The sequence below is a fragment of the Phycodurus eques genome, chromosome 3 (assembly GCF_024500275.1).
Source record: "Phycodurus eques isolate BA_2022a chromosome 3, UOR_Pequ_1.1, whole genome shotgun sequence".
In the NCBI taxonomy this organism is placed as follows: Eukaryota; Metazoa; Chordata; class Actinopteri; order Syngnathiformes; family Syngnathidae; genus Phycodurus; species Phycodurus eques.
In genome coordinates, this window is record NC_084527.1 from 25,164,441 (window position 1) to 25,178,216 (window position 13,776).

The window sequence follows — 13,776 nt, forward strand, 5'->3', positions numbered from 1 at the left end:
TCAGACTACTGCCATAGTGACAGTAGAGACTACTAAACCATGTGCATTGGTTTTGTGCTTTGATATTATATCATTGTAGTACTAAATCGAACATACTTTCACTCAAACAACCAAAGATTTTGTAAGTATGAAAATTGTTGGTTGGTTCAATCTTTTACTGTAGAAGTTTTTCCTCCCTTTTACTCGCTGTGCTCTTCAAGTATAAAATTAATTCTCTCCTCTTCCTCTTCAGGTCTGACCAAAATGTTGCCCATCCAGTACCTGTCCTGCTGCAGCCTGTTGGTGGTACTGGAGTTGGTTATGGCCCAGTACGAGCACCTCGGCTACCCACTAGGCTACCCGGAGCCAGAGCAGGAGCAGTACTCTCCTCCCCAGCTCACGGCCGACACGCCCAGGATTCAGCTCAGGCTGGCAGGAGACAAGAGGAAGCACAACGAGGGTCGTGTCGAGGTTTTCTACAACAGCCAATGGGGAACTGTCTGTGATGACGACTTTACGATCCACGCTGCACAGGTGGTGTGTCGGGAGCTGGGCTATGTGGAAGCAGTTTCATGGTCACCGTCGTCAAAATATGGGAAAGGAGAAGGTATTTGATTGTGATGCAGTTATTGTCGGCCGTGGAATCTGGAATGTATTCAGAACACATCTTGGCTAAAGCAAGCATGTGAAATACATATAAATCGCAACAAACTAAATAACCAAGAGAAAAATATCTAGCCCTGTTTCTAGCTTGGCTTTTTAATGACACTGGCTTTTGAAATTTGGATTGTGACCAATCTTCCATAGTTTTCTCAGAACATCTTGAGTCGATTTTTCCTCTGTTGATTCCACAACTACCCCCCCCCATAGTGGCATTGACGAATAATTATTTTGTTCCCATCAGGACCCATCTGGTTTGACAATCTCCATTGTACTGGCAAAGAAAAGACTTTGGCGCTTTGTCCCTCCAATGGGATTGGTGTTTCGGACTGTAAGCACAGTGAAGACGTAGGCGTGATGTGCAGTGACAAGAGGATCCCTGGATTTAAATTTATCAATATTCTTCCCAACCACGTGGAGGTAAAGCTTGAGGATGATTTAAACACACTTTGTCATATTTAATATTATTGCCCATAGACTCTGGTAAGGATTAGGTTAAGGCTTTTATGGTAACACTGAGTGATTACAATCATAGAAAACCAAAACGTATTAGAGCTTTACAAAAACTACAACCAGGAGCATGTAGCTCACTTTATTAGTCCCGTAACCATTGCCCAAAAACCTGAGCTCATACTTTATTATTACCTAAAACACATTTAATGTAGAACACAAAACACAAATTTGAAGACTCAGCAAGTGTAGGTACTTTGAGAAAGAATCTGGAACTACAGTGTGGAAATCTGGAACTACAGTGTGGAAATAATACAATTAGACACAAAAAATACCGTTAGAAATATTGATGAGAACCAGACCCTGACTGGGTGGTTAATTAATTAAATTGAGAGTTGACATAAGGATTAAGTAAATATTGGTTTTGCTCATGAGGAGGCGAGCAGAAGAGCGCTCCCTCCTAAATGAATGGACTGATTTTGAAAAGTAAAATACATGCTTAGGTCATCATTTATTGGCTTTACACAGCTCTGCACACTTGACAGTTAGTCAGTGGCACCCTGACTCTCCGGGTGTATAACAATAATTTCCACGTTGCCTACAGTGAGAGTATGTCAGTTAAGTAACGTTTAACTGGTAAATTATTGATGCAGGCACTTGTAACTGTCAAAGTTGTCTGGCTGGCCGTTTTCAGGTCCTGCTGAATTCTGGGCTGAACAATAAGCATCAAAGTAATTAACTCCAAACTCAGTGTGTTATCTTTCTCTTCACTATACAAGCCTCGTTAAATCACATTCCAATGTTATGAGAAAACTGCAGCGCTGAGATAACTCAGCCAGCACCAGATCCTGCGCCTCTCATGTAAAATCTATGATATTTATTTTTCGTCCATTATTGACTACTGTACTTACTTGTAGTTTGCTGCAGTGCTGATGTTTTTTTTCTGCACTGTAGGAGTAAATATATCTCTATGAAATGTGCAGAGGTTGATGTAATGGTTTCCCAAGAGCTCTAGATGTCTGAAGTCAAGGCGGGTGGTGAAAGTCTGATTCGGTGTTTCCTTTATAAAACATTGCATGTGCATTGCATTATCTCATCTGGAAGCGTTATCCTGGTGACCCACCCAGGCACACTGTGGTGTGTAATAGTTGCAATAATTACCTATAGTTGGAGGTTTGTGCGATTGGATGATTAGTGTGCTTCGGGAGCATGTTGAGGAGCTACAGCCTTCCGAAGCGGTGGTAACCTCAGTACGACGGCTGGCAGCGAGTCAAACGCAAAGAAAATACCGAGACAATGAGCTAAGCGGGAGGTGAAACATGAATCCTAGCATGCATGTGTTGGTGACCTTTGACCAATGCGGTCAGATTCTTCCGCGTAAGTTCTTCGCCATCTTGCGTTTTTGAAAAATTGATTAGGAGGTGTTGAATCTTGAACGTTTGTTAGAATTGGCTTTGCTGCTATTCAAAGGTTTCTACTGGCATATATTTGATGTGTTTGTCACAGTAAGATGAACAGGAGACAACTAACTGACACACACTGTTTACTGAGTCTTGAGTATTTATATTTATATCCTTGTTTATTTGTATTGCTGCTTCAACATTACACTTGAATTGGCCACAGGGAATTTTCTGAGGTCTGACCTGCACTCATGAGCATACATTCCATTCTATTTCCAAACATCTTCAACATCTAGAAATTCCAGAGTTTATGAAATGTGTTTGGCAGTGTATGGGCTTAACTAATCAAAAAAAGTTTTCGCTTAAACAACAAAAGTTATCGCGAACAAAACACTGAGATACAGTATGCGAGACGGTCAACAGCATGGACGAGACTGGCGAGACACAACAAGGGAAGATGCTGGGTGAGGCTGCGATGATGTGCAGCCAATCAGCTCACGGGATAAATCCACTCGTGCTCTCATTGGTCGATGTCGCGCCGGGAACCAATCACGCGCCTTGTATGAGTGCCCGTGTCATGTACAGTACTGTACAGTACAGGCATGTACAAAGCCTCTGAGTCAACTCATCTCTTTGTTTGGCAAGCAGGGAAACCTTCTCTCTCGCGCATCAACATGAAACAATGCGTCTTTCCGCAATATGGCTGCCGATTTGGCTGTATTTTTAAAAATGTATTTATTTTATTATTTTTTTATGAATATTTTGGAAAAACCCGCGAAGCACTGAAGCCGCAAAACGTGAAGCGCGAAGTGGCGAGGGAACACTGCATACTGTAAACGACTGGAAGCTGGCCAGCCAAGACACACACCATGAAATGATGAAAGTTGGAACAAAATTAATATATTATTATACATATCGTATATGATTTATTATATTATAAATTATAATAGCTCACGGTAGACGACTGGTTAGCACATCCGCCTCACAGTTCTGACGACCGAGGTTTAAATCCCGGTCCCGCCTGTGTGGAGTTTGCATGTTCTCCCCGTGCCTGCGGGGGTTTTCTCCGGGTACTCCTGTTTCCTCCCAAAAACATTCCGTGGTAGGTTAATTGAAGATTCTAAATTGCCCGTAGGTGTGAATGTGAGTGCGAACGGTTGTTTGTTTATATGTGCCCTGCGATTGGCTGGCAACCAGTTCAGGGTGTACCCCGCCTCCTGCCCGATGATAGCTGGGATAGGCTCCAGCCCGCCCGCAACCCTAGTGGGGATAAGCGAAAGGGAAGATGAATTAATGAATAGATTATAATAAATAATACAATAATATATTAATCATTGAATTAAGTTGTAATAGTAGGTCAGTGGTCTTGATGGTGTTTAGGCTGGCACAGAAGGCTCTAAAGGCCTTCACTGTACACCACTTGGTTTATACTAAGGCCAGTTTGCTGTGTTTAATGCATTCTGTTGACAAACACCTTTTTCACAGTTCACAAGCTCCAGAATAACTGACTGCTTTAATTTGTTGATCAAACACAGTAGTTGTATATTTGTTAGCTTTAGCATTGGGCCCGTACCCTTCTGATATACCTAAAATGTATATTCAAAAATAAATTCTGAAAACCTTTTCGTCGATAATGATCAAGAAATATTAATGTTGTCAATACTAAGTACCAATTTGTCATGTCCCAAGCTTCTTCTGATCCCGACAAAACCTTTACATTTCTTACAAACAGAAAAAAAGTTTGAGGGAAAACAGGGCCAAAACATTTTAATTATTACCTTATTTTGTTTGGGTGCAGCTTTTCTCATCTTCCCACTCCTCTCATGCACATGCACAGTTCATAAGAAAATTACACAGTCACCTCATGGCTAGTTGGCTGTATAACTCACATTTTCCTCTCTCAGGGCGTGACGTCTTAAGGCATGACTACGGTTTGTTTACATGATTGTTTTATGCAGAACTTGCTAAACATTCATTTAGTTTATGGCTGGTGTCACTTGAACCGTAAGGAAGTGCTTTGACCCATTTTGCTGAACGCAGAAGTAGGTTGCACATATACCAGATTGGATCGAGACAAAACCCAAAAGCCCAGTGGTGATGTTCTGAATTTATAGGAGACAGTCTAATGAAGTTTTTCTGAGATTGTTGAAGAGAGAATGACAATAGTCAAGATGTGAGGAGACAGAAGCATGAATGATCTTTTGTCGTTCAGAATCCGAAAACATGGATCTAAATTAAGGAATATTTTAGAGGAGCAACGGATTACAGTTTTAATATCCATCCGTCCATTTTCTGTACTGCTTATCCTCACTAGGGTCGCAGGTGTGCTGGCGCCTATCTCAGCTGACTTTGAGCGGGTGGAGGTGTACAGCCTTAACTGGTCGCCAGCCAATCGCAGGGCACAAATAGACCAAAGACCATTCACATTCACACTCATACCTATGGACAATTTAGCCTTCAATTAACCTACCATACATGTTTTGGGAATGTAGGACACAGAGAAAACCCATGCAGGCACGGGGAGAACATGCAAACTCCACATAGGTGAGGCCAGATTTGAACCCGCGTCCTCAGTACTGTGAGGCAGATGTGCTAACCAACCGGACACTGTGCCACCCTGACATAACCTACCATTAAAATTAGACTGGCCATGTCTTTGTCAGTGGGTGAATTTACAAAATCAGTGAGGTATCAAATTATGTCCTCCACTGTATAATCCCAAATTTCTCTCAAATTGGGGGGCACATTTTTACAAAAGTCACCCTCACGGGTGGGAATTTTAAGAGCTAAGCTGTCAAGGGCAACAATTAAAACTACAGTTTTCATCACATTTAACTTAATCGAGGCTTGAGCCATCTAGTCCTTAACTGCAGTCAAGCAATCATGCAGTGCACTTATCTTAACTGAAGTATCTGGGTTAAGAGACAAGTAAATCTGCAGGTCATCACCATAAATGTGATACCTTCAGATTTGCTTACATCAAAGAGAAACACTTCAAAGACCTGTTTCTTAGTGTCAAATTATGTTTTTGTTTTTTTACTCAATCTTTGCTGTGTGACTAATATTGTGTAAAATTGTCTTTTGTGTGCTACTATTTCCAGAACTCAATCCAAAACCATTATGTGCTGCTTTCAGCTCAGTATCATAAAAACCTTCTCGTTCTCATACTTCAATAGTTGCTCTGAGCCACAATGAGTTGTCTTTGAAATTTGCTTGCAGGAAAACAGATGCCTGCTGCATTATAATTGCAAGTACCAGAGAGTTGTATGACCACCATTTGTCTGTGCCGCTTATCTTGTTCAGGGTCACTGAAGGGCTGTTGTCCGTCTGAGCTTACTTAGGCTGGTGCAATTTTATGTCTCACACATTTGACGTGTCGCCGTGGAGAATTTAGATATCTGAAGAAGAACATATCTCTTACAGCAAGCAGCTAACATTACAGGTGTGATCTCGAATGTGTAAAAGAGACTAGTGCAAACTATGCTATTATGCTATTGCTGTGCTGCCAGAGTAGAAGAATGATGCCATATAGCGAGACCATGCTGAATAAAAATATACATCATGCATTCAATAAATCTATAGTAAATGCTCTTACGAGGTGTGTTCAAGAAGTGCAAGGACTGGTGTTACTAAAGATCGATTTCAGTAATTAACCTGGAGTCCAATGCACTTTGACAACCTTCACTGCTATGCCTCCATGCACTCCTAGAAGGATTGTTCCAGGGTCCTATGCAGCGCTGTTATCAAAGCCATCTTAATGGTCTCCACTCCTTCAAAAGTGGCCCAGCACAGCGATGTTTTGGTCAGTCAGGAACTGTCAGATGCTCAGGACATTTTGAGCAGGCGCGTTGTCATGGTCAAGCAGCCACAAATTGTCCTGCCACAAATCTCACCTCTTCTTGCGCACTGAATGACACAAACACCGCAGGATCAATTTTGTAGCCATGTTGGTTGATTGTCTGGGCCACAATTCAGGGGAAATCTCATAGTTTATAGTTTGGGTTTGGAATCTAACATTTGTGATGCCATTCCTGGAACTTTAGGTCAGAATAGTCTTTTTTGGCCAACTCACCAATAATATGATCCACTGAAGAGGTTCACTTGCTTGACTTCTGTGCAGGTAATCTCGGTTCAATTCCCACTCAGTGTAAATGCGAGTGTGAATGGTTGTCTGTCTCTACACAGCGGCTGAAATAAGTGTTTAACACGTCACCATTTTTCTCACTAAATATGTTTCCAAAGGTGCTATTGACCTGAAGATTTCACCAGATGTTGGGAACAAACCAAGTGAGCCATACATACAAAGAAAGTAGAATAAATAAATTAAGTTTTGTGTAAAAATGTGAAATGACATAGGGAAAAAGTATTAACACATCAAGAAAGCGAGGTGCAAAAAGGCATTGAAAGCCAAGACAACACCTAAAATCTATCAATAATCTTACAGCAATCCAGCCCCTTGTCAGTGCAAATGAATATCAGCGGGTTCAGGCATAATTGATGGCCTACAAAAGGTCTCGTTGCCAAGGTGTGAGTCAAGACACATCTCATGATGGGTAAGAGCAAAGTGCTGTCTCAAGACCATCACAAACTAATTGTTGCAAAACATAATGATGGGATTGGTTACAGGGGCATATCTAAGCTTCTGAATGTTCCAGTGAGCACGGTTGGGGCCATAATAGGTAAATTGAAAGCCAATCATACCACCATAAATTTGCCTCCATCAAGTGCTCCTTGCAAGATTTCTGACAGAAGAGCGCAAAGAATAATCAGAATAGTTGTCCAAGAGCCAAGGACCACCTGGGGAGAGCTTCAAAAATAGCTGGAATTAGCAGGTATTGTTGTCGCAAGGAAAACAGTCATGTACTCCGCTGCAATGGCCTGTATGCACGCTCACCACGCAAGACTCCATTGTTGAAAAAAAAGCATGTCAAAGCTCATTTAAACTTTGCTGGACAACATTTGCACATGCCAGTTAAATACTGGGAGAATATAGCCTGGTCGAATGAGAGCAAAATTGAACTGTTTGGATACCATAATGCACACCACGTTTGGAGGAGAAATGGCACTGCACATCGCCCTAAAAACACCATACCAACAGTGAAGTTCAGAGGTGGGAACAGGACGGTGTGGGGCTGCTTTTTAGCAAATGGCACTGTTGAGGAATGGGCCAAAATCACACCAGAGCAATGCATGCGACTAGTTTCTCCATACAGGAGGCATCTTGAAGCTGTCATTGCAAACAAAGGCTTTTGTACTGAATATGAAATAAATACCTGTTGGCCTGTTCAATACTTTTTCCCCGTGTCACTTCACAATATTACAAACAACTTAATTTCTCATCTTATTTGTTCTACTTTATTTGTGTGTATGGATTAATCTGATGAAATTTCCATGTCAACAGCACCTTTGAAAATATATTTAATGATAAAAATTTTAACGTGTGAAATACTTATTTCAGCCGCTGTACGTGCCCTGTGATTGACTGGAGAGCTGCAGTTCAGCGCCTTTTATCCGAAGTCATCGAGGGAAGGCTCACGCGTCCCGCAACCTTCAACAGAATAAGGTGTATATTAAATGAACAAGAATCATGTCTGGCCAAAACAGACAAGTACCTTGTTTCCAGCTGTTAATTTCTCTCTGCTACTACACCATATAAAGTAGTATGCATAGCAAGAATGGCAGTAAGCACAGACCTCCACCAAGGTTGAAAAATCCCTAGCAAACTTCTGACTCATTGGATTGAAAAACATAACCTATAGGTGTTGGTAATCGGCATGACAAAATGGGTGCCGAATGCCGTACACAGAATCCTTTTTTTCACAGAAGTTCCATCTGCTGGATCTGTTGGCCTCGATGAGAGCAGACAGAATCTCAATCTGCACCTTTTTGTGGATCTGCACCATAATTGATTGCACTTTTCCTTGAGCCATGCTCAACCCCTTCTTTGTGTAGTTTTGCATAGTGAGAACTAACATTTACGAAAAATACACACTTGGATCATTTTGTTTGGTGAAGATAATCACACCGAGTGTTTGCAGAATGTGCGCTATAAGGTGATGTATTAGGAAAAATGTAGAGAGCATAAGTCACACACAAATACATGGAAAGAATAACAATAATGTTCAACAAAATAAGATAAGCAATGCTGACAATATTCTTTTATATACAGTAGGCATTGTAGCTGTAGTTTCATATGTCACATAAAAAAATACATTTAGAAAATGTCCATTCCGGCATTGTTTCTATGTTCTTGTTCATGGTTTGTTAAGGCTTTGGGAAACATCTGTTTCCACTTTGTGAAGAAATGGGTTTTTTAAATGGGGCGCTGCAAACTGGGACATAACAGTCCCTTTTGAAACAGTTAGATTGTCATTAGTGGATCTAGTATAGGTGCATAATGCATAAATACATTAAACCACATATTAAAGTTTTTTCTTCCTTACAAATAATGTCCTGTTCTTTTAATATACAGTACTGACATAAATGGACCCATTTACAATACAGAGTACAACTAATCTAAAGGCATTTACACTATATTGGAGGTTTCCCATTAAGAGCATGGCAATTTTCTTCTGCATATGATGTGATTCTGCTGCTTTTGATAGCTAGTGAAGGCCTCTATTATAAACACATGTTCATAAGCTGCATGCTCTGTTTTTGCTGGCAAATGCTGATCTGCAGCGCAAGGAGTCTGTACTGAAAGCACATCACGGTCAAAATGTTGAGACCTAAGATATTTTACAGTGAAGACATTGGGCCGCTGTGGCATGTAATGTGTGAGAACATTTATAGCCTGTACATATAGCTGTGACTGAGCGCTGATTACTCAAACTATAGCTACACTTTCTTTGCACAACTACAGCACTCTACTCCCCTCTTAAAGAACTGTATTGCGTGCTGGAATATAAGAATACTAAATTCCTTGTAAATGTAGTTTTGCCATGGACTGTGAGACAAATGTGTAAATAAATGTGTGGCTATGAAAAACTGAATTGAAGTCTAACTTGAGAAGACACGTTAGCTATTTCTGACACATGAAACCGCATATTGACCTCAGCTAAAATGAAAAACACATTTTCCAGGAGAATTAGGACTGATATATTATTCCTCCTCTTTCACTATGATGACAATTTCTGCTTATAAGCAGTCTAACATACGACATGGACTGGAAATAATTTATCAAAAATAAAAGTTAATTTGTTGAAACAATGTCACGAAAATAAAGAGGTCTATCTGCGACATGACTTGCTTTTGAGGGGATATATTTTTAAAGAGTCAAAATAACATTAGTTGGTTAGGCAGTTAGCTTGCCGAAAAGAAAATGTTCATTTGGATTACTACACTGCTTATCATCAATCTATGGAGTGAATAACACTGCTCAGTGTTAGGAAGGCAGAACGGGAAATGATTTTCCACCCTTGGATGGAGATTTTCTCATGTTGATAATTTTAATAAAAACGGCAATGCTAAACACACTTTTTGGTGTGTTTGTCAATATGATTACAGCCTTGTTTAAAAAAAATTTTAGAACTGTTTTCATAGCAAATGTATCATCTCATGTAGGGAGAAAATAAATTTTTTGACCAAGGTTTTGTTCTAGTGTTGTTTTGGGTTGTGCTGTCTTTATTCCTTTTTTTCTTTTAAAATGTTTATTAAGTGTAGTTTATTCTGTAAAACCTTAGTAGTCTCCATCACTATCCATTTTCTGAGCCGCTTCTCCTCACTAGGGTCGCGGGCATGCTGGAGCCTGTCCCAGCTATCATCGGGCAGGAGGCGGGGTACACCGTGAATTGGTCGCCAGCCAATGGCAGGGCACACACAAACAAACAACCATTCGCACTCACATTCACACCTGCGGGCAATTTAGAGTTGTCAATTAACCGACCATGCATGTTTTTGGGATATGGGAGGAAACCGGAGTGCCCGGAGAAAACCCACGCAGGCACGGGGAGAACATGCAAACTCCACACAGGCGGGGCCGGGGATTGAACCCTGGTCCTCAGAACTGTGAGGCAGACGCTCTAACCAGTAAATCCACCGTGCCGCTTCTCCATCACCAATCATGTCGAAATTATCTTTACTAAGCTAGACTTTACCAAGTAACTATACTATAGCCAGTCAGTAGAATGTTTTGAGTAAGTTACTTTTTCATCATTACCAATTTTTTTATGGTTATTCATAGCCAGAAGTAGTCATTCGTGCGGTGGCTATCACATCCCCCACAAGCTGTCATATCTGTGGTCTATGGTACTTAGATGAGCTGGAAAGCATTCAGACACGTCATTCTTTCCCCTTACAAACCTACTGTAAATTGGGCCTGTGAAGTCTGTGGTCTTATAATTTGCATGTATGTGAATTCACTGAATTGTATTCAAGTTAAAATTATGTGTCTCTGTTCCGTCGTGATTGACAAGTGACCTGTGGTGTACCCCGCCTTTCGCCCAAAGCCAGCTTGGATCGCCTGTGACCTTGAACATGATAAAAGATAGAAAACGGGATTGTGGGTTGGCTTCCTCTGTTCCATTTTCTCCTCACCTGGGTGTGTCTTAGCAACTTTTGGTGTACTAGTTTTGCATTGCTATATTGTGTTGCACAAGATCGAGGGCCATTCCCTCTTCTTTACATGTCATGGCTTTTCCATCTGCGCTATTTCCCCCCCAAAACAAGACACAGGAAAGGCCCTCTCTCCCTGGGGAGTGCTGGAACAAAATAAGACGCACGTGTTTGTAATCTTTTTTTTTTTTTGGGTAGCTAAATGTCACTTTTTGGGAGGTGAGAGACCACGTGAGAACTTTCTTATTTACAGATTGAAAATGAATTAAGAGAAATGAAATGGAATAGATGAAAAAGGCAAGTGCTCATACTGTGCAGCCAAAGAATATGTGCTAACCTCAAGACAAAGTTAAAAATAACTGTTGCCTTTTCAGATTTTCCTGTAAATTCCCTTATACGAAGACAATGTGACGTTTGGTAGTGATGTTGTTTACCTCTTCAAGAGCTGTGTTTTAGCCCCCTTTGTTTTCTCATCATGGCTTGCATTTTAAGTATCCATGGTGTCTGCGCAAGCAAATGTCTGCAACTGACTCATGTATTATATGTTTAGTAAACACAGACACAAGGCCACAATCACCACATGCCATCTTTATTGTACTTCATATCATACTACTTTTCGCAGCTTCTCTGCACTGTGGACAAATGCGGCTATATTTGGCATGAAATAGCTCAGGAAAGAGATGATTTGTTGTTCTAGATCTTTTGGCATTGTCTTGGAGTTGGAGGTCAATGCCAATTTTTAGAAACTACTTTCTTCATTACAATATTTGATGTACTGTATTGTGAATGTAAAAGGAGTCATGAGCACATCGGTTGCGCCTACCCAATATATTTCCATTGTTAAGGCTGAGCTTGTGCTCCTAAGCTTACTCTGCAACATGCAGTAGCTCAACGATGGCTTAGGTCTATGGGTGGAAGCAAAATGGTAAAACCCCTGCAAGCTTCTTATCAGGATTTACAATAAAGGACCAAGCTAATCCTGTAAACACTGGCACTTTTTCAATAGTTCTGGACTTAAAAATTATGTCTGCAGAAAAAATCCCCCCAGAATAGACTCCGTTGTAATTTTAGGCTTGTTTTCTGTTAAAATATTTGGTATTCAGACAGATTTTGGCCCGTCCACTCTTGAGGCCACGTAACAATCTGGAAGCGATGACATTTCCTCATTGAACTTCTATGTTTTCTGCTGTGTACCAGTAATTTTTGCCTAAATCGAAAGTCTGTAAGTTTTTTTTTAAGACAATAATGAGTGGAAATAATAATAGTGGAACTTTTTTTAAATAGGTTTATTTTTTGTTTAAATCGATAGTTGCTGTAATGCCTCTTTGAGGAAAGAAGACAGCCGCGTCATCCCACGTGAGATTAGTGCTTACAGATTCATTTCTGCATGTATAAACATGTTTCATCAGCTTCATTTTGTATCGATTGGCTCACAAATGCCTCGAAAGGCTGCCGCACACCGAGCGACGGGGCCAAACCCGTCTGAACTGTCGTGTAGTGTGCGTAGTTTGGCAACTACAACTCAACCAGGACAAAACAGAGGTTTTCGGTATTGGCCCTGAAGGCAAGAGAGAAAAACTTTTACCAAAACTACGAGATTTTAAACTATCACAATGTGTGAAGAACCTGGGCCTGTCGATTTTGGCGATTGAAAAAGGGGTGTTCTAAAGACAATTAGTTAATTGCAAATTGCTTCAAAATGTATTGATATTATTGGAAATGACTGCCACTTTCATTTTCTTGAGAAAAAATACTTTCAATCAAATATGGACCATTATGACCCAAAGTCCCTATAATTGCCATGTTTTATTAAACCACAGTAAAACATCCAAAGTCGAATGCCCCAAAAGTGGTGCAATTTGGAATTCAAGAATACATTTTGGAAAAATATGTCTCAAAGGTCTCAATTTGTAAATGGTTCTGCTTTGCCTTAGAGTTTTTCTCAGACATTTAAATACAAATCTATTACATATTTTTCTTAGCAGAGAGGTGTTCTTCAAATTGTTATTTCATGTTAATTTGGTTGATATGATTACGTTTGAGGAACAAAATGTGTATGAGAGACAAGTCTGATTTATTTTTTTATAATTGGTACATTCACTGACAGTGTAGTGGTTCACTTGCCTGACGTCTTTGTAGGCAGCATAGGTACAGTTGCAACTCAGCAACGCTGTGAATGTGAATGGTTGTCCGTCTTTATAGGTCACAGGTTTCAACTAAGGACCCGGGGACCAGATACGGCCCACCACATCATTTTATGTGGCCCGCAAAAGCAAATCATGTGTGTCGACGAAATGTTTTTAACTGGACTCCTAAAATTGCTAATTGTCTTAACTTTTAATAATGCTGAGATATTTTCTGAAAGCATTTTTTGTTACCAAGCACCATTTAAAAATAACATAAATACTAGTTGAACATTTTTTTCTGTCTGACTTCTCATTTCAAAAGTAGTTATCCATCAATTTATTGTGTATATGTAATAACATGAGACGAGCACCCATTTATATGGGTTCACAGTCATAGCGACCCTCCAAGGAAAACTTTAACTATAATGTGGCCCGTGACAAAAATGAGTTTGACACCCTTGACATAGGTGCTCTGTGACTGACTGGCAACCGGGTCTCGTCTGCCTTTTACCCGAAGTCAGTTAAAGGCTCGGCTTCAGCTTCCTGCTACCCTGAACAGGATAAGCGGTAAAGGATTGGTGGATGATTGTTACATTCAGCGGAACGAC

The 13,776-nt window shown here is 40.4% G+C and overlaps 1 protein-coding gene across 1 annotated transcript in view; it reads left to right on the plus strand.

Annotated features, from left to right (window-relative positions):
- loxl2b (lysyl oxidase-like 2b) overlaps positions 1–13,776 on the plus strand; it is a 43,542-nt gene that overhangs the window by 6,443 nt on the left and 23,323 nt on the right. The window contains exons 3-4 of the mRNA XM_061672836.1: positions 233–586; positions 884–1,059. Of these exons, the coding sequence (XP_061528820.1) occupies positions 244–586; positions 884–1,059 (519 nt within the window). The 5' untranslated portion in view covers positions 233–243. The remainder of the gene's footprint in view (positions 1–232; positions 587–883; positions 1,060–13,776) is intronic.